This window comes from Natator depressus, chromosome 17 (assembly GCF_965152275.1).
Source record: "Natator depressus isolate rNatDep1 chromosome 17, rNatDep2.hap1, whole genome shotgun sequence".
NCBI classification, from domain to species: domain Eukaryota; kingdom Metazoa; phylum Chordata; order Testudines; family Cheloniidae; genus Natator; species Natator depressus.
In genome coordinates, this window is record NC_134250.1 from 9,223,923 (window position 1) to 9,249,748 (window position 25,826).

The 25,826-nt window shown below is 39.2% G+C and overlaps 2 protein-coding genes across 3 annotated transcripts in view; one reads left to right on the forward strand and one right to left on the reverse strand.

The window, feature by feature from the left end:
• Positions 1 to 25,826, reverse strand: part of NF1 (neurofibromin 1) — a 169,197-nt gene that overhangs the window by 32,673 nt on the left and 110,698 nt on the right. For both annotated transcript variants that reach the window (XM_074974899.1, XM_074974898.1), the window contains 9 exons: positions 11,150 to 11,582; positions 10,605 to 10,945; positions 8,191 to 8,393; positions 6,859 to 7,052; positions 3,749 to 3,889; positions 3,264 to 3,543; positions 1,047 to 1,261; positions 756 to 817; positions 512 to 626 (listed from right to left, as the gene is read on the reverse strand). In XM_074974899.1, the coding sequence (XP_074831000.1) occupies positions 512 to 626; positions 756 to 817; positions 1,047 to 1,261; positions 3,264 to 3,543; positions 3,749 to 3,889; positions 6,859 to 7,052; positions 8,191 to 8,393; positions 10,605 to 10,945; positions 11,150 to 11,582 (1,984 nt within the window). The remainder of the gene's footprint in view (positions 1 to 511; positions 627 to 755; positions 818 to 1,046; positions 1,262 to 3,263; positions 3,544 to 3,748; positions 3,890 to 6,858; positions 7,053 to 8,190; positions 8,394 to 10,604; positions 10,946 to 11,149; positions 11,583 to 25,826) is intronic.
• EVI2A (ecotropic viral integration site 2A) lies at positions 12,711 to 18,715 on the forward strand. Its single transcript, XM_074974619.1, has 2 exons — positions 12,711 to 12,856; positions 17,040 to 18,715. Exon 2 carries the CDS (start codon positions 17,053 to 17,055, stop codon positions 17,824 to 17,826), a length of 774 nt encoding a protein of 257 aa, XP_074830720.1. The 5' UTR covers positions 12,711 to 12,856; positions 17,040 to 17,052; the 3' UTR covers positions 17,827 to 18,715.

Below are 25,826 nucleotides of genomic sequence, written 5' to 3' on the forward strand. Positions count from 1 at the left end.
ATGATCTTGTTTGGCATCATGGACACCATTACTAAGCTAACTGCATAGTTTTAAAATATTTCACTTGCATAAATGGTAGGGACTTTATTCAAATTCTCTTTAAGTTACTTTATTTGCTTTTCACAGCTATTAAATTTATAACTTCCTTCACAGTGATGCAGATGCAGCTAAGTACTGAGCTTTTAGACTCAGCCTCAATGCAATACTCCAAATTCAGTCCGAGATAAATATCTAGCCGTTCTATTTTCTAGTATGAGCAGCAACACTGGGTAAAATTACTAAAGAGGAATCAAATTCAGTCCCACCACATTTATTCTGGTCAGAAACAGTTTGGCTACAAAAACTAGATTTTCATTTATGCAGCAATTCCTTATTCTGCATAAAAATTCACGCTAAAATGTGTCAGTCAATAAATTCTCCTGAATCCAAAATTTAATTGAGACACAAAATTATTTGGCTGTTAAAGGAGCTATTCTATGAGTTACATCAAGAAAAACAAAGAACTATATACCTTGCTAAGAATTCGGATTATTTGTTTTATTTGCCCATGTGACACTCGTTTACTGATACAGCCAAAGACGACAAGTGCTCTTGGTTGCAGAGATGGATTATATTGGAAAGCAAACCTGTGAGAAACAGAAGTGAGTTGTATTAAACAAGTTTGTTTCCAAAAGCCTGTGTAGTGAAAAAAATCAAGAGATGCACATCTACTACACATGCAGTTATAGGTTATGTTTCTGTGAATCACAACATACTTTTGTGCTAGGTCTGTCCACTGGTCCAGCCACTTGCATGTTGGAATATCTCTCATACAAGCCTAAAAAAAGATATTGAATACATGTAACCTTAAGGAAAAGCACCTACTCAAAATACGTATCTGCTTTTAATTCTTAGTGAGCTATTCCTTATTTAAGCACTTAGTGCTAAGCTAAGTCAGGAAGCCGATGTCCTCTTATGCTGCTTGCCTGCAGGATAGTATATGCAATACTACTATGCTATAATAATTCACTGCTTTTATTAGTTTCTCATGGTCTTACAAATCGTACCTCCATGATCTCCAGCAGAGCTTCAGTAACTGTTTCCAGGGAAGTCAGTGCAAAAGTCTCCCTCTCGTAGGAACCAGGAGAGAATGACCTATCCCGATAACTGGATCGGAATGCTATGACAGCTGCTGATTTCACTTTGCTGATTCCAAACAGCAAATAAAACTTGGGCAGCGAGAACTCTGTCAAGCTGAGTCTCAAAACTTGCTTCGTCTCCTCTGTTAATTAAGAATTTACAAGTTACATTTAATATATTGAATCCCATCCCACATTTCAAAAAGTACCTTCAAGACCAAGAGTCCATTTTTAAGGTGTAAGCATGTATTCTAGGAAGTGGATGACCTTCGGGGGGGGGGGGGAGGGGGGCAGGGAGAAGAAGAGATATCGTGTACTGTTCTGCCTGTTTTAAAACTGTTTTACATGCTATTGGCGTGCATTTATGCCACTGTGTGTGGCCCAGTGTACTGATTCTCAAAATGTGGTCAGGAGAATTAAATAGTTTGAAAAAACAAGCAGTAGGGAATTTGGTCAGGGGAGGTGGTTCCACAAACTCTCTCTCTGAGGTGGGCCACAGAATGAAAAGGGTAGAGAACACAGTTAACAGCTGGTATTGGGAGGTAGTGCTGCTGAGTTCTAGTCTGGTCATTTAGGCCCCGATTTTCTGAATGGGAGCTGGAAGGTTCTGACCATTTTGGAAAATCTGGCCACTTCATTTTAAAGCCTAAATGGAAGCTGAACTCTTTTGAAATCACTGTTGTGGGTGCTCAACACTTTTGTAAATCTGGCCTTTAACTTCACTATGCCTCAGTTCACCCATCAGTAAACTAGAGATACCTACCTATAACTCCGGGCTGTTGTGAGGCTTAATTCTTAGTATATACAACGCGCTTTCAGATTCTTGGATAATGGCACTATATATATATATATATATATATATATATATATATATATATATGCGCAAAATATTATAAGTGTTAAGGTTCCTTTAACATGCTTTCATGCCTCCACTTTTGTGATAAGACGCTATGAAGACATACTTGCTAGTGGGTTTTAACTCTATTGGTTCTCACCAGTAAGTTTTATCTTTGGATCATTGAAAAACGGCAAAAATATAACAGCATGTAAGGTATCCTCTTTTAGTTTCACAATCGTCTTACACAAGTGACATTTTGGTTACCTGGTATTCTATACATCTATTCAACAGAAGAATTTCAGCCAATTAGAGCACAGACACAGTTTCCTCTTCATCTACATCATGAAAATCCTTGTCGATAATGTGTCCACCTCACCCCTTTTCCAAACAAGCCACTCCCTTTAGTCTTTATTTACATTAAAGATCTGCCCTAAATCAGCTAATCCGTTTTTAGCCCAGTCCTCATTCATTCTAGCCATACACCCGTGCGGCAATCTCTCGCAAAGCTGAACAGCAACACAACACTTTCAAAACCCCAGAAGAGAAACAAAACTTGAGTGTTCTAGAAGATTGCTGTTTGTGAGCGATAAAGATTAAAGATTGATTAAATGACTCACTTTTGTTTCAACTATCCATCTCAGCCACCCTATTGTTATCCTATAATTAACTATTGTTAAATGAGTTGGAAATATTGTCTCTTATTGTAAGTTCTCTGAATTTATGACCATCACAGGTGATAAATTTCTACCACTCCACTGTAGCCATTGGCCTTACTGGATCAAGCACAAGAAAGCTCTGGCCTCAGCCACGATCTAGTACTGAACTAGAGTTCATCTTTACTAGTGGTGTGAAAATACATCACCGCAGTGCCACCTGTGGTCTCAGGGCTTGTTTCCACTTACTGTGGATCTAGGATGTGGTGATCAATCCACTGGGAGTCAATTTAGTGGGTCTATTAAAGACTCGCTAAATCAACCGCTGATCGCTCTCCCATCAACTCTGGTACTCCACCAGAACGAGAAGCATAAGGTAAGTTGATGGGAGAGTTTCTCCCATCGACCCAGCACGGTGTAGACAACGCAATAAGTCGACCTAAGTTAAGTCGATTCCAGCTACGTTATTCACATAGCTGAAGTTGCGTAACTTAGGTCGACTTAACCCCGTAGTGTAGACCTGCCCTCAGATACAGTAGCTTCATTGAAATGAGGCTGGGGGAGAATGGGATGGGAACAGGTCAGGGAGACATTTGCTAAAGCAAAGTAAACTAATGAGTGATCAACTTAATATAGTATTTCGTAAGAACTTACCGCTAAAGTGAAGTTGTGAACAAGTGCACAGAGAATGAATGATGTTGATGACCAGGCCATGGGTGGAAGCTCTAAGGGAAAGAGGACCAGTGGCCACCAACAAAGTAACTACATGGAAGAGGTAGGGAAGATGTGCTGCCACATCAAGAGAATTGTTAAAGGAGAGCATCAGCATGTAACGTGCTAGAATGGCAATATCATCCCACATCAGGTGTTGCTCTAATGTCGGAGTTGGAGACAGACAAGTCTTGTCGATTATTTTGCACATCCTCCCTATTACCTGAAAGGGAGCAAACATTTTCTTTTAGTTAAAGCAAAAATAGGGCTCAAAGTTTCACTCAAACACTATTACAATTAAACTTTAAAATGTTTCCATTAAGAACACATTTTAAAATACTATCGTACCACTGTTTAGAGCTGGTACCAAAGAGCAGTGTCAAATTACTGACTGACTTAAAGGTAAGTTAAGGAACGAAAACACTCACTTTGCTTGAAACCAATTTCACATTTCCAGAAGCCAATGCTACAGCTGTGTCTGCCATAACCTCAGCTTTTATGGATCCCAAGCCCCCTGTGGCACTGGTTTTGATGAAACTGTCCAGCACTACATCAAGTAGATCTGTTATCTATTGGAGAAAATAAGTAATAATTTGCTTGTTAACATCAGTTAAATGAAATTCAGGTGTAACAATCTGAATTAAGCAGCCTGCTAGACAAGTAACCTCTTAGTTTTATTACTTGAATATATGTATGTGGTGTAAATTACAGCACCAGTTTCAGTGATTTTTCAGCAAAGATAACCATGCTTAATTTAACATCATGTTTACATTGTTACATCTGAATTAAGATGAACCCCTCCAAGTTTTATTATGAATGTAAATTTTAAGTGTGTGCGCTTCACAACTGTGGAGTTAGATTGTGAGGACTTAGTTTGCATCGCTTTCTAGTTGCCATTTGAATCTAAGATGTTAGATAAGTATTATTTAGAGCAACAATTTGGAAACTACGCACTGGGGTTTTTAAGGTTTCAGAGTAGCAGCCGTGTTAGTCTGTATTCGCAAAAAGAAAAGGAGTACTTGTGGCACCTTAGAGACTAACAAATTTATTTGACCATAAGCTTTCGTGAGCTACAGCTCACTTCATCAGATGCTTTGGGATTTTTAAGGTATAGTAAATCTGTTTTCTTTTTAAAAAGCAAGAAGAGATCTTATTGTTTATGTAAGGTATTGCCTAAAGTATTAACCAGATGTGACCTTAGCTATCAATAAAACCGCACTGACAGCTTGCAAGATTTTTTAGGCTGTGAGAAAGCTATGTATTTAATACAGATATACCAGTCAGCAATGCAGAGAATGTTTCTCCTTAACTATCCAGACAAAATGGTACAAACGATTGAATTAGGCCACATACAGTGTTTGACTGCTGGTTTCAATCCACTGTAGTTTTCACCATTTAAGAACTTGGATAAAATCTTGGCTCCATAGAATGGCAAAACTCCCACTGTCTTCAAAGAAGCCAAGATTTCACCCTGTAATTCCGCATTCTCTATGTCTGCCTGATAATTGACTTTCATATTGGCAATGGCATAATATAAATGACACTCTTACTGATATGGTCCAGGGTTGCAAACTATACTGTTTTTTAGTGACTGAAGTCGATCAAACAGGAGAGGCAGCTCACCAATTTTGGTGGCAGTTACAATGTGTCTCAAAGAAATTTGGTTGCAACTGTGTTGCAACTTCATGTGGTGACAGGACTAAAAAAGAGCATGAGAAGGGGAAAAAGGGAAGGAGTGTAACTAAAAGGAGTTCACATCAGCCAGCAGGTAGTCAATAGTCAGTCAAGCAAACAAGCAGACATCCTCACAGCGAGTGAAGCTGTTTTTTTAATTGAAACTTTCCTTATTAATGGCATACCTCTGAAAGCCATTTTTCCTCTCCTCCAACTTCTCTCTTCTGGGAACAGACTTTTGAGCTTAATTCATAATTAGGTTAGAGGCCACTGGGGAGAGGGGCTGTCATACTATTTGCCCATATTAACGTATTATGGAACGTGTTCAATTTTGTTGGTTTAAACAAGGAGCTTTTATGCCCGCTCTTGAAGTATCCATGCAACTATTATGGTTATAACAGGAATGCCAAAGATATTTCCTAGACAAGGTGGATGAGAGTATCTTTTATTGGACCAACTTCTGTTGGTGAGAGAGAGAGAGAGAGAGAGAGAGACAGGTTTTCAAGCTTATCCAGAGCTCTTCTTCAGGTCTGGGCTACAACAACACTGCATACAAAGATACTTCCTGAATTTTCAGGTTTCTGCAGAAGCCAGGAATGTGTTATTAAAAGCCAGAGCTCAATATTTAATGTTAATAGGAAACTTTATGAGAAGTTGTGTGTGCTGCGATCAACATACAGTTAATATACTGAAGTGCTGTTAAAAGAAGAAAACTGTTTTGGCACTAATATTAAATGACTGTAGAATGCCTGTTTGCAGTGTTATTGTAGCCATGTTGGTCCCATGATATTAAAAAAACAAGGTGGGTGAGGTAATATCTTTATTGGACGAACTTCTGTTGGTGAAAGAAACTTTCAAGCTACCCAAAGCTCTTCTGCTGGTCTGGTAAAGGTACTCAGAGGCCACATCTAGCTACAAAATTACCTTGACCTAACTTACACTGGCTACAGTGTAAATACAAGTGTAAATACAGCTACCGCAGTAATTACATCACTTGTGCGTGTCTACACTTTGCTCCTTGTGTCGGCAGTGCACACCCTCATCAGGATCGCTTATATCAATTGCATTGTTAGTGTGGGGCATTATGGGATGGCTCTTGAAAGCCAGTAACAGTCGACATAAGCAATACAGCGTCTACCCTGACATTGCGTCAGCCCAACTACATTGAACTTGATTTTATGCTGCGCGCGGAGGTGGAGTTATTAAGTCGGCATAATGGGGCAGTTAAATTGCAGGGAGCAAAATTTAAGTGTAGACACTTCAGGCAAGTCTACACTACAAAGTTAAGTTATGCTGACCTACAGCCACTGCAGTCTGGCACGTCCACACTAGCGCCTTCTATCGGTGGTGAGCGTCCTCATTAGGAGCGCTTGCACCAATTTAATTATCAGTATGTGGCATTGTGATGCACTGACAGCGGGAGGTCCAGGCGGTGGAGCTCTGGCTGTCACCCACCGGGGCTGACAGCTGGAACAGTTGACGCAGTATCTACACTCACACTGCATTGACCTAACTACATCAACCTAAGTGCTACACCTCTCGTGGAAATGGAGTTATTAGGTCGGTGTAGTGAGTGACTTACATTGGCGGGAGCAACACTGTAGTGCAGGCAGCTTACATTGACCTAACTCTAAAGTGTAGACCAGACCAGTGTGTCACAGCTAAATACAAGGCGGAAGAGATTGTTAAGCAAAGCAGTTAACACATATTCAAAGGACCATTCAAGGCAAGTGGTCCATTGATACCCATGCAATCATAGGACAAAAAAGAAGGGAGTGTGTGTGCGCGCGCGCATGCGGATTATAACCCATATCTCATTTACACTTTGCTGTTAAAGGCGATAATGAATTTATGCAGTCAGTACCTGTCCAAGACTTCCCCATATCTTTGCTTGAATGGAAGGATACATCTGTTTCTCATTTATTGTCATTGTTATAAGTTTATCAAGAATAGCTGTGACTCGCTGGCGTTTAGCATCATCATTGTGCTTACAGAATCGGACCAGATTCGACAACCAGGGAGTCATATATTCCAGGCAAAGGTGTTTCAGTTCAATACCTGAAATCAAAAATTAATGTTATTGTAACAGAAGGCCATTGATGGTCTCTTCTCTTTACATGTGCAGAATTATTTGCAAGCACTTTTCTTTACAATTTTATTGTCCAAAAATAAAGTCTAGGTACCTAGACCAAAAAAATTGTAAAAGATCAGAAGTAGGATTATTGTGTAAAAGGTAAAGCTTTAAAAAGAAACATACTGTTCTAGCGACATCCACAACATACATCTTTAGGAAGCTGGAAAGAAGAGTGACATCTTAATTCATGCTGAAGAGATGTAAGAGAAAGGGGCTCAAAGCTCGTAAACACATTAATATTTAGAATTTACATAGTACTTTTCATCTGCAATGTGCTTTCAAAACGTTAATCTTCAACACCCTCATGAAGTAGGTATAATCCCTATTTTACACATGAGGAAAGAAAGGCAGCTATGTTCCAAGACACAGCCAAGGTTAGAGAGAGAATCAGACCCTGGATTAGAATTCAAATTCTTTGTGTCTCTTTTAGATTATTAACAATGTGTGTAGAGGAAAGATCCTACATATCTTTTGGGCATATATTTTCTAGACTTCAGAGTTTATCACCAACATGGAACTCCGATTGTGATCTGTGTTTATTTCTGGTGAATTTGTGACACTAAAGTAACCCTCACCAAAGTAATCATTGTACACAACTTTCAGAAGTGATGTGGAAGAGCTAATATACAGTAAGATGTTACCTAAGAAGCATTATCATTGTAAACCACTGAAACCACTTGTACAATTTGTCTTATGTTAATATCAAAAAGTCTAAAGAATGTTTTAGACATTGATTCTATAAAAAAAGAGGGCACTGTTCAAACAGTTCTGTGAATGAGGTCATCTTGTCTTTACTACGTTCTCCATATGAGCAGATTCCAGTCTGTATCTTGACACCGCTTCATTCCAGAGCATTTCACCACTTGCTGATTAGGTCACAGATATAATGGCTAAACTTGAAAAGCACCTGCAGATGCTTTAGGCTGCATTTCTAATTGAAGCCTACTGTGCTAATGGACTGACTCAATAACATGAGAACATTTATTAGCTCTATAACAGGACTGAAAAGCTTGAACTGTTTCAAACTCAGTGTTAGCATTAGAGAAAATGAATGCTACTTACTAGATTTGCTAAATCCAGAAATACACTCTTCCAAAAACTCTAAGGTAAGGTGTGGCTCATTAGCTGCCAGAGTCTTGCTAATTGACACAATAAAAAGGGTGTTGTTGGCAGGGATACACAGACCTGAAGTCTCCAGTAACTGGCCCTCAATCTTTAAATTAAAGGTACAGGTTAAGGCACACAGAAGATTATAGGCAGCAGACCTGCAACAAAAAATAAGTGATGCAATTTAAATTTTTTTCCTATGCATCTAAAAAAATGTGTACACAATAAATAATTCCATTAAAAACAGTACAAGAGTGGTATTAATGTCTCTTAAAATTCAGTCTAGTGTTGCCATGCCAACAGGGGCAGCAGGTTTGTATAATTTTGATGGTGCCCAGAACAGGTCCAAGTCCTCCTCCCACTCCCCCCATCCCCCGCCCACACACCTGCCTGGTAAGCTGATACATATTTTTTTAAATAATGTACAAATGGACGGGATACAGTAAGTGTTTAACAGTTTCCCTATATTGCACCATGTAGGGGGGGGGGGGGGGGTGAGGGCTCTGGGGTGGGGCTGGGGATGAGGGGTTTGGGAGGGGCTCAGGGGTAGGGCAGAGGGTTGGGGTGTGGGGGGCTGAGGGCTCTGGCTGTGGATGAGGGGTTTTGGGTGCAGGGATTCATGGTGCAGGAGGGGGCTCAGGGCTGAAGCAGAGGATTGGGGGGCTGAGGGGTGTTGGGTGCAGGGGTTCATGGTACAGGAGGAGGCTCAGGGCTGGGGCAGAGGATTGCGGGGGGATGAGGGCTCTGGGGTGGGGTTGAGCTGGGGATGAGGAGTTTGGGGTGTGGGAGGGGGCTCAGGGCTAGGGCCTAAGCTCCTTCTCCCAATAACCCTCTCTGACAAACTGAAAGAGCATCACTGAAGGGCTCCATGTCTAGTTACTCTTGGATGAAACAGATTAGAATGATACGTAGCGGGGAGGGAGGAAGGAAGAGAAGAGGGCTACCAAAGGGCTACCATGCAAAAACCTGATCCTTGGTTTTTCAGACCCATATAAAATCAATTTGTACATTTGAATTTAGGTATTTTTGAGATTGTGACTAAAACCAGTTCATCCTCGGAAAATCTCTCCTTAAATATTGCACATGTAACATTGAAGTGCTGATGTCTTACACAGGTACATTTTACACAGTAATGGCAATAAGGCAACTCTAGAATTCTCCTATGCATTAAAATGAATGCAGGAAATATTGCCACCTTATTCCCACAGAGAACAACATAACCTATAAAAATTAAATGACACATGTCTGTATATTATACTGTGTCTATATAGGTACATACACATATACAAAGCTGCCTAGGAACTGGAATTCCCATTATAAATTCTGAAATTTCAAAAAAATATTCTTTCCAAAACTGAAAAACTAAAATTTTTTAATTTCTCACAGAACAGGAATTCCAAATTCACAGACCTTTTTGAAATGTTTGAGGTCCCCCCGAAAATCCTGCACTCTGGGGAGCCTGGAAGCTGGGGATTCCAAGCAGCTGGGAGCGTGAAAGCCCCGCTTCTGAGGCAGTCCACCTTACAGGTTGGAGCCAGGGACCCTGGAGGCCTCGGCTTTGAGGCAGCTTTTCTGGAGGGCTGCCAGAGATCTAGGGCTTCTAGGCTCCCTGTCAGCAGATTGCAGAGACGCTGGGGAGCTTGGAAGCCAGGCCTTGTGGGCTGCTGAGAGCCCAGGAAGCTCCCAGACTCTCAGCGCCTTGTCAGCCTGCCAGGTGACTAACCTGGCAAGAAACCAGGTAGGCTTGTGACAGAAACCTGCCCAGCAAGCAGGGTTCCATAGCAAACCTACCTGGTTTCTCTCAGACAGGGATGTTTCCATAGAACATTTTGATTTAGATGAACCTGCCTCTTCCACTGGAAGAATGCTCAGTTGGAAAGTTTCCAGCCAGCTCTAATATGTATCTTCCTATTGTTTATTCTGCTTTCTAGCTGCAAAACAGCCACTAATGCCCCAAGACTGAATTCTAGTTTATGTTTTTAAAAACAAAGCCAGGAGAAAGATGTGAAGAGTTTTAGGATGAGATGAGTAAAGTGAACTGACATGCAAACAACCACATGATATTTTGTTACGCAATCTCATCCTTCAAAATTGACTTCTTTTTACAACGATAAAGAGATTTTTCAGAATAAGAATTAAGACTTCCAAAACTTTTACAGTTAACCTAGTATAATTTATGCTTCATTTTCCCACCATGGAGTAGTTGATCTTTCTTTGGGAAATATCAATGTTACTCCTAGATACATTTCAAGTTTGTGAAACTTTGGTGAAAGAATAATTATGTTTGCTGTAAAACACTTACTAATGGGGCAACCTTAGAAATAAATTAGCACACATTTTGGTCAAGGTAAGAGTTAAGAGATCTCTACCGTAAACTAGGGTCTGAGCTTCCCAGGTTAAGCAATGCTATATTCAGTAGTGTTCCAGGGACATCCTTTGGACGGATTTTAGTATGTTGTGGGATGGAGTCTGGTTGTGACAGCTCCCATCGAGTCCGTATGTGAATGATGGACTGCACGATGGCTTCGCACTCCTGATGCATGAAGGTGAGTGGTGTGCCTTGGTTGGCAATGGTTAAGGTGAACTGATTCTCATCAACTAGACATATCTCCTCAATCTCAGAGGCATAGTAAATGTCATTTAGAAATACTGTCTGTCCGAGGACTCTTGTTCGATCTGCTGATGTTACCTGCACAGCGGTAGACCCAACCTTAGAAAGGAAAGAAAAAGTATAACTTAGTAGCTGTAGCTAAGAATATGAAGAATGAACAAGATCTGTTATCAGCAGTGTTATGCATGAACTATATTGGTCATGATTTCTCCCTAAGACTTCATGACAGTAAAATAGCATGCAGGTCTATAATGCCAAATTATACATAGCAATTCGGTAGGAAGGGTGTTAAATGAGACTTACTTTAATAGAAACTTTGGTGTCTTTGTGGGCCAGTTTGAGAGCATTGTGGAATACTTTCAAGTCTTCTTCCAAAGCCAAGGTAGCAGCTGGAAGTTTCTGCTGATCATGTTCAATGTGTTCTGCCAATTTCCCAGGAGAGTCTATGAAAATAAGCCTTTTGCTGCCTTTCAGGCCTGTCAGAAGCCTCTCGTGGTATTTGGTGTATTCCCTTACCCAAGAGTTGCAATTGTAAATATAAACTGCTGAGACATTTTCATAAGCGAAGCCTGGAAAAACTACAAACCACTTGGAAAGGAAGTCTGTTTTAAAGCGATTGCTGGGCCCGGCGTGAGTGAGGTCCACTACAATCTCATATGGCTTAGCATAGTATGGCTTCAAAGTTAGAAGAACATGGTATATCAATAAATCACCATTGATCTGACCTGTTTTGAACCTAAGAAAAATAAGAAAAAACATTTCACATGTTGTTCCATGATTTCTCTTGGTTACAGTAGGGGAAAAAAAAAATAGATTTAGCTTGCATGTAATCCTATACCAACTCCAGATATTCCAAAACAATTGTACTGGATCTGCAGAGACCATGTAGGCAATAGGCAAATAGCATCTGTTACCATTAAGCTGTAGCTCATCCATCATATTGGATAACGCAGTTTAGATTCTCTCTCTACAAAGTAAAGGGGCAAACATTATCTCAGCAAGGATTCCTCATCAAACTCCAATGTATACACTTTTCCACACTTGCAAATTACACCCATGTTGAAACATAAAAAAGGTAATTTAGGATAGTGACGCTGCCCTAATTAAGCATCTTCAGGCACTTCCATTACAAATCCTCCTTTGAAGGGTTTGTAACTCACACACTGCATTTGCTGTAGGTTGAAACTTGGCATCCGACTGCCTAATTGGATGTCAGAGTGGCCAAATGACTAGTATAAATGTGCTTGTTAGATTTTCTGAAAACAACTAAATCTTTCAGATAATTTAAGGCAGTTTCTCATTTGTGTAGTTTTTAAGTAAAGCTGCTCTGCATCTTGAGAAGGACAGTCACCTTCCAAAATTAATCTAGAAGATTTTTAACATGGCAGGTATAATTTTACTAGGTACCATTAACCCAAATTATAGTCAAACTCCACAGTAGCGTGTGGAAATCTGAGACACTTCTATCTGCCTCCAGCTTCTCTGTGCTACCATTACCTGGACTCTTCTAGCAAAGCTGGAGATTCTATAAAGACAGAATTCACACAAATACATGCAATAAAAATAAAAGTTAAACAAATATTGATTGCACTGGAGACACCATTTTTATATAACACGTAGGAGATATAATCTGGCATAAAGGTAAAACATATATGGTGCAGCAAGTAGAGAGTCTCTGCCCTAAGGACAGAAATTTTTTTTCTATTGCACTTCCTGTCATTTTGAGAGCTAATTTGAGCAAATTGGTGCTTTCCTCCCCCCCCAACCATGTCACGGTAGACTTGCAGTGGAAAGGAAGTGTGTCATCTCTGTGGTTTAGTTTTTTGAGTGAGGAAATACAACTACATATTTTAGTTAGATTCACTTAAAAAAAATAAATCACCATCTTCTAAGTCCATTTGTTTTATATTGCTGGTCGGTTGCATCCCAAGAAAAAGATCAAGAAACTGCGTGGTTAAGTAATAGAATAATCTGAAATTCAACTCTGAATTTGACCATACTTCTGGCAAGGTAGGTCCATATTTGCTTTCTTACACTTTGCTTTTGAGTTTGTTAGAATTTGTAATGCAAAAAATGTTTTTACACAACTTCACACAAGCCACTACAATACCCCTGACAACTGCGATCAAGAAGTGAAATACTATCTTTTCCCAACCAGTCTATTTAGCTTGAATACAGGAAACTTACTAAAAATACAGATGTTATACTATGTTAAAGGGACTTTATATTTCAGAATCTGAAGAAAGCATTAAGAGTGTCAGTCACTAGTTAGCCCCGTTGTGCCTATGTATTGTAGATCTTACTATATACTAACAGAAGATCCTATCTATACCTAAGCATGAAGGGGTAAATTAAAGAGAAAGATAACCTTTAATGATCAATTCCTTTGCTTTTGTGACTTTAAATAAAACCATTAACATTTTGTCAACAAAGTTTGTTTATTTTTAACAGTACATCTGGTCTGGAACACTACAATTAACAGTGGGCTCATTGTACTGTCAGTGGAAGTATGCAGAAGCACTGTTGCAATTGTGTAATGGAAACATTAGGTGTCTGAGATTCTTCCATTACAATATTGAATGGAACAGTACGGGGCAGACCCATCTCAAATGACTCAAAATACCTAAAAAGGGTAGTTCATTCTACTAGGGAATAATTTACATGTTTTACTTCAGCTTTCTCCTTCTACTTTTTTGCCACGTTACAAGGCATCTTCTACAAACAATTGGAACCATTTTGAGATAAAAACCTCACCCCGCCTGCAGCTTATATGACAAGCTAGTTTTCAGCTCAGTTTGAAAAGGAGGAACTTTACCTTACCTCAGAACTACAGTCTAATTTTAACTTAAATATGAACTGCAGAGAAAAAAAAACATTTGTGCCCTTTACCACTTCTTTATGATGCATGAAGCCAAAATCCAACTCAATCTGTTTTTTTGTGTGTGTGGGGTTTTTTGTTTTTTGTTTTTTTTTTTTACAGTAGACATACCAGGAATATTAAGTCCTTACTTCCCTCCCTTTCTGGAGGACCCTGGCATCTCTAAAGGACATCACTATTCGGCTTCTGCAAAGATGCCAAAAATCCTTTAGCAAGTTCACTTTTCTACACATTTGTGATTCAATGCATTAGGTACTATGGTAGTTATGTTACAACTTTTGACTATAATTAAAAAGTAAACAGATCTTTTCTAAAATGCTTTGTTTGAGTGGAAGAAAAGGTATTCTGTTCAGCAGAATAATCTTTAAAGCAGTAGTTTAAATACACATTTGTGAGAACAGTCATAATATTTAGTCATTCCAATTTAAACAGAACATACTATATAATACTGGAATAAAATTGTGCAATTTGAAATATTCACAAGTAAAACCAGGTAAACTAGGTAATAATAAGGATGATCACCTCTAATTTCAGATATCTTTCCCAAGTATGCAATCTGGAGGAAATTACATCACTGACACAAAATCAGCAGTGTATCTGAGGGTTGCAAATGCTGCAATCCAAAAAAAAATCACGTTAATTTTCATACACTCATTATTATTTTTGTATGTTGGTAGAATTTAAGTATTCCAATCAAGACTGGGTGGATCCCATTTTGCTAGGGACTGTAGAACCACATATTGTAAAGTCCCTGCATGCCCCAAACGATTTATAATGTAAGGCCTTTAGTCTTGCAAAGAGCTCTATACAAGGTCAGAAGCCTGCTGGAGATCAGCTTCTTGAAGAATAAGGACCCAGGTTACAACAGATAGACCAAACCCCCCCCCCCCCCCCCAAAGCCTACATATGGGGAAAAAGAATGGAAAGACCATACCAGAGCACACTAAGCATTAGGCATAGTGCATCACCTGCTTATTTTGTTAGTATTAATTTTTTAAGTCACAGTCTTTATAGCAGGTATACTTGGAGGTGAGCAGTCTGTCTTCTTGCCAAATTCTATGGCTGAAGATGATGCACAAATTTGAATACTGTGCAATTGTAGAATGGAAACATGCAGTTGGTAACAATGTGATTTGCACAATCTCTCATATTTCAGTGAAAACATTTTTCGCATTTTAGTGACGCTATTACTACTTATATCTTGTGTAAGAAATTCCAGACCACTTTTCCTTATTCATCCCTATTTCAATCCCCAAAAGAAATAGACTATACTTAAAATACTTTGTTTGGCACTACCATAGACATTTCTTTTATCTATGTAACGGATATGAAAGCAACTGGGACACTGTCAAGCTGGACTTTTGCACTGTCTGCGTTACAAACTCAATCCCCTTCCGGCAGCATGACCACCTCCAGTGCGTGGTTCAAATTTGTCAACTGTAATTAAGAATTAAAATAAATGCAGCTTATATTCAAGCTAATACGAATGCTTCCTGCACTGCTAACATCCATACATCTAGATTACAGAAAAAGGGCACAATTCTTTTTTAAAAAGCCCATAGAATCATCAGTAAATCAATAAAAATACTGTAAACTCAAAAAAGAGACATCAGTTTGCTGAAAAATTACTAAAAAAGATGCTTGGCAGCTGCATTCAGTCTTTAATGGATTAATATGAGCGGATACAGTAACTTACTGCTGTCATCTTTAAGATTGTGTAAAATTAATATCTTCTTTTTTGTTTTTAAACATGGCAACATTTCCTCCCCTTTAAAATTACTTCATTACTCATTCAGGAGAGTAGGTGGTGGGAACAGGCTATAAATATTCCTTAGATCAGAGGTTCTCAAACTGTGGTCCACGCATCACTGGTGGCCTGCGAGCTCCATTCAGGTGGTCTGCGGATAGTTCCCTCTAAGGTGTGCACCTGGGCGGCTGCACACGAGAGAATGAAGGGCCACCCACCTAATTAGTGGAGCCGTGCAGGCGGGACGCTACTAATTAGGTGCCTGGACCCTGGAAAACACACACATGTAAGGTGAGGTGGTGGCCTTCGGGGGAATAGGGGTAGGTGGGAGGGGGCAGTGGGCTGAGAAGAAGGGATGGGGGGAATTTGGGATGTGCAGGGCTGCGGCAGCCAGAGGAAGAGGTGACTTTCCCCAGCTCCAGGGCTGCGGCTGCTGGGGAGAGAGAGCCCTCCTTCCCAGCTCCAGCTCGGAGGGCTGCTGCGGTGCGGGAGAAAGGACACATCAATCGCATTAGAAAGGTAACAGCATGGATATAAAAATATGAGTTGTGTGCTTTTATTTGTAGAAAAACCTAATTAAGGTTTTTTATATAGCGCTTTTATCGAAAGTGCTTTATAATAGTTAGCTAACGGTACAAACATCTGGAAAGATCATTAAGTGGTCCAACGAGATCCTCAGCAATTTTCAACGTGGAAAAAAAAAGTTTGGCAACTACTGCCTTAGATTGTTTTCTCTTGTATTTCTAAAAGCAGAAGTGATTGATTCAAAGATGCAACTTGCTCAGCTGTAAAGAGAAGGAGCTATGACAGTATTCACTCATTTGCACGCATAGAATCATAGAATATCAGGGTTGGAAGAGAGCTCAGGAGGTCATCTAGTCCAACCCTCTGCTCAAAGCAGGACCAACACCAACTAAATCATCCCAGCCAGGGCTTTGTCAAGCCAGGCCTTAAAAACCTCTGAGGATGGAGATTCCACCACCTCCCTAGGTAACCTATTCCAGTGCTTCACCACCCTCCTAGTGAAATAGTGTTTCCTAATATCCAACCTAGACCAGCCACACTGCAACTTGAGACCATTGCTCCTTGTTCGGTCATCTGCCACCACTGAGAACAGCCGAGCTCCATCCTCTTTGGAACCCCCCTGCAGGTAGTTGAAGGCTGCTATCAGATCTCCCCCCTTCTCTTCTGCAGACTAAACAAGCCCAGTTCCCTCAGCCTCTCCTCGTATGTCATATGCACCAGCCCATGAAACATCACTCAATAATTTGAAATGTCCTTCCTCCCCTGAACTTTTCTTCATTTTCTTTTTTTCCCCTTAAGTCTGTAGAAATCTGTTCAATAATACTGAAGACCAAACACAGGAACACCTACTCTTCTGGAATTTAAGTAGCTACACTCTTCATAACATGCCCAAAATGCATGAAGTCAAGTTACTGCAAAGAGAGAGTTGTCTAACTGTAGATATAGCATCTGCCTAACATTTCAACGGAGCTCCAATTCAAACCTTCAACATCAATACAGGCATAGAATTACTAAGCTAATACTATATTTTTATATTTTTACAGGTAGCTACCGGATATGAACATGAAATTGACAAGGCGCTGTAATTTTGCTGTCATTGTTGCGATCATCTTTTTATTGTGCTTGCAAATCAGAGCCAACGACACTGACCGTCCCCGGTTTACAAATGAGAGCTATTTGGGTACCATTCCCCAAAACATAAGTGAAAACCAGAGTACCACTGAAGCCAGTACAAATTTTATTACGCAAAACACAGATTACAATGGCAAGTCAACTACTACTTTTGAAACGCAGACAGCCGCCTTTCAATCATCAACATTTGGTCAGGAACTGTCAACATTTTCCCCTAGCTTTCATCTTACCGCTGCAGTTCAAGACCCTTTGACCACCACCAAGACCCAGATTACAACAAAAACTGAACATTGTGAAGAAAAGAATAAATCTCTGATACTAATTTGTTTTATTATAATAGCAGTGCTTGTTCTTGCTTGCACATTTCTATTTCTGTCAACTGTGGTAATGGCAAACAAAGTATCGTATCTCAAAAGATCTAAAGAAGGAAAGCGCATGCCCAGAAGTAATGGTGATTTTCTGGTTAGTAGCAGTTTATGGCCAGCTGGATCAAATACATGGCAGAGGAAGTCTAAAGAGCTAACAGGGACTGACTTGATGATGCAAGACCTGATATCAGAGACAGCTAACACAGTTCAAAAGAAAAATGCAGCTGAAACAACTGAGAAACTCACTAGGGGAAGAGCTAATGATCAGAAAAATGAACAAGCCCCAAAACCATGTGACAGCATCGTAACCAATTTTATAGTTGAGATTTAAATAAAGCTCAGATTCCTAACAGAGACGACATTGTAGCCTTGAAGTAACATAGTGCCACGCAGGAGAACCAGGTTCACATCCTGGATTTGGTTTTCCACTGCGTAACAATGGGAACTCTAGGCAGTAGCACACAGCTCCATAGGAAGGAGCACCCCAACTCGTGTGCAATCAACCTTTCAGTCATTTGAAACAGTACCCTGCATTGTTTTAAAGGGAGACCTCTCCATTAGTGCTTTGAAAGAAACTGGTGGGCAATGGAGCTGAGTGGGGATAAAGCAACAAAATATTTAGGATATTAGGGCTGCAAAAGGAACCCCACAAAGGCCATGGGGATGGACCAATAGCCTAGTAGGTATAGAATCCGCAGAGTGCTATTTATGGGTATACGATTACTTTTTTATTTTAAATGAAGCTCGTTTCTCTCTGATGTAATCAGTGACCCACAAACCAGTAGGTTAGAAGACCACTCTGATACTGCAAACAGAATTCTCAAGAGCTCCTTAGCATATTTTTGTAGATCAGAGGTTCTCAAATTGTGGTCTGTTGATCACTGAAGGTATGCGGAGAGCTGGCTGATCACATGGTGCTATCTCCTCCTCGTTGCCATCTGCTTAATTATATTAAGAAACAGTTAAAAATAACTAACATGCAGGCAACTGCTGTAGTTGTTAGAGAGATGCTGCATGATGAAAAATGGGAGGAGAGGGCCACGAATGGGGAAGTGTTCCCTCAGACTAACTCTATACTAAGATATGCTCTGGATTGTGAAGAAGTTTGAGCACCCATATAACTAAGTGTTGTGTGAGTCAACCTCTAAAAAACTAGCATTTTCAGTTACTTGTGCTGGCATTTGTTTGGTTGCAACTAACTTTAAAGCAAATATATTGTACGGTCAAAATACGATTTCTGCTCTTGTTCTTTCAAAAACCATAATACAAGCCTACCTTGCTTTTGAACTAATTTAAAGTCAACTGTATTTGCTGAGCTTTAAGTTTGTGCAAAAATATATAAATCTTGTTTTATACGTAACATGGTTGCAGAAAAACTCTTTCACTTGGTAACCCCAATAAAAACGTACAATAGATTTTGAAACAATCTGACTCATTCATAATTATGGTATATAATAGATTGAGGTTTCTATTGTAAGGAAACAACTTCTGGAACATTAATTCTCCAGAATGTTTACTAAGGGAAAAATTACATCACTCTGGAGAGTGAAAAAGAAATGCACTTAAGTAGTTTTTTTGTTGTGGATTTGCTTGTTTATAAGAATGAAGATGAAATTTTATTACTTTCATCTAGCTTACTTTATCCAGAAGATTAATACAATGAAACCCGCACTAAGGACCACCTATCAAGAACTACTCTAACATAAGACCATTACTATGAAGTATCCCTAAAGATTTCTTTGAGTACCACTTCAACTTTTAGCTCCTCTAAGCTGGTCTTTTGAATGAATGTTTGTAACAGGTTTCACTATACTAAAGATTCACTACCCTGAGGAAACTGGAGAGACTTCTTATTTGTGCACATTATTTCTATACCTAAGCACAGATGAACTGCTTCACAAATATGTCAGTTAATTCTTGGGATCTTGAAAAAAACAAACTAGCAATTTCAACATTTTCTTTGTTGCTCTGCAGATTAAGCTAAAACAGTCTACAATTGTGTCAGCAGGGCACTTCAACTTGTAAAATGGAAGTTAGTCACTGGGCACAATAATGCAACATTTGTATATATATCAAGATACTCATAACTTCACTAATCATACTTGCATATAGATATGTGATAAAACATTTAAGTCACACTTCTTCAAAATATGTACTCCCAACTGATTAATATTTGTATTGCCACAAGAGAAGAGATATTGCTGAGGAAATTTTTCCTCTTTCCAGAAATATGGATGGACATAGCAATTAAACATCTGTATTGGGACAGGACACAGAGGCCTCACCCAGGTTACTTAGCCATTGTGCTAGGCACTGTAGAAACACAGCAAATAATTATCGCTGCCCCCAGACACCTTGGAATCAAAATACCTGTAATATTCGGTTAGAGACACTCTAAAGTAGTTAGAAAAAACATGAGGATTTCCTGGGTGGCACAGTGATTCAGGTACATTAGTAGATTGCTTACAGGTACGTTATCGTATTTTTCCTGTGTGTTTAAAACAAAATTCTGAGACAATACGAAGTCTTGTAAAAATCATTTATGAGACAGATATTAAAAGATGCTTTAGAGGAGCTACCTAAAAAGTTATTTTCAACAAGGACAAATTCTCCAGTTCTGAAAATGAACTGATATGCAGGCTTGACCTTTAGTCTAAGAAGCAGCATATAACTAGGTCTGTTGAACTGGTTTGGCAAGTGTTAAAAAAACTACACACTGATGGTATCTCCTGAAAACTAATGGTTTGGCCTTTCCAAACTCCCCATACATTTCCTATCTATAATGTATATCTTTTGATGCAAGAAAGTGTTGATTTTTAAAGCTCGGGAAAATAAAGACATGTAACCTATTTAAGCACCGAATTGATCCTCCTTCACTGAAAGTGAATTCCATCAAGGAACCCAACTTGGAAGGAATATATATAAACCCTATTACATATATTAATATTTCTACCTTGCTGCCTCTGTTCAGCCAGAAGTGAGGGTCAGGGGCGCAAGCATGCAACAGCAGACACTGAAGTTTTATGCACTGGGATTGGCTGTTGCTCCTCCGGCTAGGATGGTGGAAGGAGTGGACTGTGGTGCTTCCCTTGGTTTCAGGGAATTGAAATATTCCACTGCTATTTGTTCCCTGGGTCCCTTGGGGAGCAAACATCACTGTAGCTTGTTGCCTTATCCCCTCTGCTCCCCCAGACCCAGAGCACTTAACTTTCTGTAGGAGTTAAGCAGCAGCAACAGAGATCAAGGGCCTTATTCAACTCCCACTGAAGTCAGGGGAAGTCTTTCCATTGGCTTCTAAGGGCATTGGATCATGACATCATTGCTGGATTCCATTACAGCGCCCCTGGAGAGCAAAGATGTGGTCCCAGTCCCCTCTACCAGCAGAAAACGTGAAGAGAGAAGTCACCAAAAGTGTTCAGCTCCAGTTATAGCAGAACACTGTTTACTGTGAGAGTCTCATTTAAAAAGTGATTTTACTGTACGCCAGTTCCTTCATATGCATGTAAGTGTCATACACTGCACATTCCTTTTTCAAAAAGCCCCTTGAGTCAGCGATGTCTAAATTGCTATGAAACAATATTTAAGTAGCAGTTCCCTCCCTGCTCTGCACATAAAATATAAAATGCACATAGTCAAAACTTATTTCTATGATTTGACTATTGTACACCCAAATACAGTACTCTTCTGCACATTTGCTCCTAATCCCCTCTATTTCTCAGAGGCACTCCAACTTCTGTTAATCTACAAGGATACAGTAGCTACTATCCTGCATTTTTTGCAGGATTCAAGCACCTGACAGTGATCAAAAGGAGCCCTGCGGATTTCACAGCGCACAACCCCTCCCATTTACAGTCACACACAGTGTGGCAACTACAAAAGTGGCCTATTTGGAACAGTAATATTAAGCAATTTTTTAGCTGCCTTTTATTGCAATTTAGGAAATGAAAATACGGAAGGGAACTAGCACCATGTGATCAGCCAGCTCTCCACAAACCACCATTTGAGAACTTCTGATCTAAATCATCTTCATTTGAGCCTCTTTGAACAGTAATAATTGTTGCACTTCACCAGAAAAGCACAGAAAGTAGGAAGAAGATTGTATTCAGCTTAATCCACTTCTACTTAATATATAAAATTACCATTGCTCATGTTTTCTCTATAGACACAGGCATATAAACATTAATACTACTACGAATATCTTATGCAAAAATTGCAAACATGACTATTTACACTTTTTTTTTTTTTAAACACAACAACATATCCCAAATTTGGTCTTCAAGTAGGCAACTTTTGAACATTAATTCTTAGTCATCTCCCTAATCTTGACACTTCCTGCAGCAAGTGTTGATAAACTTCCTCTTTGTATGCAAAAAAATTTCATTGTGAGAACAGTGGACCCTTTTAGAGCTCTTTAATGTGCAACACCCATTCTGACTGCTTTAGCTTTGAAACAGCAAAATGTTAACTTAGTATGTGAAGACTGTTTACTACAGGAGACATTGTACAGGTAAGGAACGGTTTTCATATGCTAAGATTTAACTGCTTGGCTAACTAGTTGTTGATGTGACATTAAACAACTTGTATTTTGCAACTTGATGCTGCAGAATATTTTGTAATTAATTTATGACTTGTGTACGGTATTCTGTTTTAGAAAATGGTCTTCCTCTGTGTGTTAGTGTTCTGAAGACATCTCCCTACTATTCAAATATTGCTATTAGAACCAATAATTCTCAAAATCAAGTTCAAACTCTAATCAACAGTGAACATTTTTAGATTACCTGGAATTTCCCCTGTGAATTATGTTAACAGCACCTTACTGAGCTCTGATGAAGTACACATGTACAGAAGGAGAGCAGAGTAAGCACAAATGAGTGAAATATTTTTACCTGTTGCAAGTCTAAACATGAATACAGAAATCTGACATGTTCCCAGAAGTTTTAACTTACTGTCTGGATGTGTTTACGCTCTGGTAAACACTCTCATAACAGGTACGTGAAAACAACTGTGCTTTTATTAATAATATGCACCATGAACTGAGTTCTCAACGTTAATTTACCAATAAATGTATCTCTATGTGCAATTTAAATACGGAAGGCACATCAAAAGAAGCAGGCATACCGAATATGTGCTTTATTAATCTCATTTAGACTGATGCTCTAATACTTGAACTTTAAACAGTAATAGCAAAAAACTCCACTCCATTACTGCAAGTGAATTTACATTAACATTCTTCCTCTCACTCCAAAAACCATTATGTATTCAGGAGTCCATTTATAACAATGATCTACTGTTGAAATTCTAGTTCCATTCCAGTAACTGTAGCAGAAAAACATAATTTAAAACGGATATGCTCCAAGTATTAATTTATAAAGAGAACTCAGAATGCAAGATAAAGGTTAAAAGTATTGAAAAGAAAGTACATTACATTTAGGGACGCTGCTTGTAACTAACAAATGTTAAACAATGCAAAATCACCTGTTGTAATGAGCAGTTTAATTTGCATTTAATTTCCTGTTTACAAGTGAGGATCTGAACTTTTCAAGGAAATCTGACAATCCATACAGATCACCATTTTGACCTTTTTTTACAGTCTTCTCTCCTATGTCCTTTTTTGGCAACTTGGAAAGGACATTGTGGCTGTTCTCTTTTTAAACAAAACCACACAAGAGGAAATTTAGGATCAATGATGTTAGAAGTGCCCCTGCTCTTACTCAAGTCAGTCAAAACCTGACATTCATTTCAACGGAAGCAGACATGGTGTTTTAAAAGAATAGTAGGTCTATCATTTACATAGCTTTACATCAGACTTACTGTTGGTAGTCAAAAGCAAATTAATGAAGATAAACAAGATTTTAATTATAAAACAGAAATCTATAGTACAGCTCTGAAGTTAAAGCTAACTGTATTTTATTCTCTTTTTACTGTAGAAGATAACCACACACTGCGTGTGGTCAGCAGAAGAGAAGGACACAAACCATATAATCCTAATTTTCTTCTATGGACAATTGTGGAGATCACTAACCCATCGTCAACTGTTTTTCTGACACAATCAAGAAATACATCTATCAGTCTTGACAAAAAATAAAGGAAATACAGCTCCCAAGTTCCTATACCAATCAAATGAACTTGCTGTCTTACACCAAATTGAAAAGCCATCAGCAGCTATCATGACACCTCATACCACTGCAACAGAAGAAAGTGAATCCAGTGATGGGAGCTGGATAGCTGCACTGTTAATTGGCATAATTTTGTCTGGTATGATGATAGTTATTATTATAATTCTACTGTGGAAATGCTCAAAAAAGCCAGCTCAGGCTGATCCAAACTGGGCAGGTCGCTCTCCATTTGCAGATGGAGACATACCTGATATCTTTGTGGAGAGTATTAAAGCAACGGAGCTGGCTACAAAACGTACATCAGTTCTCTCTATCTTGCCATGGAAATTTAACAAAAACGGATCCCTGGATAATTCTAAAAGCTCTGAATCAAAAGAAAGACCTGAGAAGCCACCCAGCTGCAACACAAAGGAGAAGAGCAATCAATCTACCCCTACACTAAAGGGAGACCCAGGCCCATTAGCCGCCAACATTTCGGTTTCCTCTTCAAATATTATCAATGTGCCCCCACCTCCTGTTTCAGATGGACCGAGTGACGTATGCGACCCTCCGCTCAACCCAATCCTTCCCCCACCCGAGTCACTTGATCTGCCACCTCCACCTGACTGGCTTAACGAAGTCCAGCAGAATCACTGTCCCGAAATCAGCAAATCTCTTGAATTTCAATCAGAAGCACAGAGCGAGTTTCCCCCTCCTCCTGACTTAACCCATCAAGATGTAAATTAACCACTGCTGTCAGCATGGCCAGACCCTGGATAAATTGAAGGAGCCTGCTTTGCAACATACTTCACACTGTTCTTAAAAGTGTTTTGAAGCAAATGATTACATGAGAAGTTGAGATAAACAAGAACTATATGAAGTTACAGCTTTTATTAAACATTAGCTTTTCACAAATGGGAACCACCTACTGATCTGCTTGAAACTAATGACTTCAATACAGAGTATGGATGGTAGCTAAAGAAAAAAACGGGACTAAGTACGTAAATGGAGGTCTAGTATTTACAGATTTTAAAAGCTACAGAAACAAAGGTTTCCATATATATAGTTTTCAAAATGCAATGAGTCCAGCTTTATAGAAAGACCGCTTCTAACTTTTATGTTTGTTTTTCCAGGCTGTATAACTTGAATTAACAGTCACTTTAGCAGCATACTTCACATTTACTTAATTTTAATAAAATGTTTGAATACAAAGGCATCTCGGTGACTTCTACTGAAATTAAAATTCACTAAATTTTCACTTGATTAAACACAAAACCACTGATTAAAAGCAAAAGTCCAGTGCCTTGATACACTTACAAACTTACATGTTTTCCATATAAAATTTAGGTCTATTTACTGTATACTACTTGGCACTTCTATAGCACATAACTGAAGCATCTCAAAGCACTTCAACAACTAGCCCTCATAACATCCATCCAAAAGGGAGAGGAACCCTTTTAATGTTTTCTCTCTCTCTCTCTCTCTTTTTTTTTTAAACTGACCAATGATTTGAAAACAACTTATTTCCAATAGGTGTTTAGCTGCCAGCATCTCTTCAGTCTTTTTATACTATCAGGGTTTTTTGCAGCCTTGAGGTCCATTACAAACATTGCCATCTGTAAGAGAGTTAACCCTTGGAAAGGTATTTAAAGTAAAAAGACTGAGACCCTATTGGGGGGGAGGAATAGCTCAGTGGTTTGAGCATTGGCCTGCTAAACCCAGGGTTGTGAGTTCAATCCTTGAGGGGGCCATTTAGGGATCGGGGGGAGGGAATTGGTCCTGCTTTGAGCAGGGGGTTGGACTAGATGACCTCCTGAGGTCCATTCCAACCCTGATATTCTATGATTCGCTCAAAACCCAAGCAAGCACCCTAACCTGCATGTTATTCTATCAATGCTAATCTTGGATCCACCATGCTGGACTAATTCAAAAGGAGTCTAGTGGTCTTCTCTCTCTCACCCACTTGAAAGAAAAACCTCTCATGTATGGACTCTTAATTTTTTGCTAGAACAGTAAGAAATGTTAACTTTGACTAAAGATTGTGTTCAGAAAAAGGAAGCAGCTTTATATTTGTAGCTTAGCAGAGCAGAGAGTTAGGTGATTGTAGGTTTCCTAAAAAAAAGTTCAGCCAATCCTAAATACTTGTCACTGGGGCATGCGCCTACTGCAGCATTTATGGTTATTAAGACATTTTATAAATGTTCGTTCAGAGAAAATTGATTTACGCTCAATTCAA

What these genes read in the sequence shown, in the direction of transcription:
- EVI2A (XM_074974619.1), top strand. Translation starts at nt 17,053, where the DNA reads ATGAACATGAAATTGACAAGGCGCTGTAATTTTGCTGTCATTGTTGCG.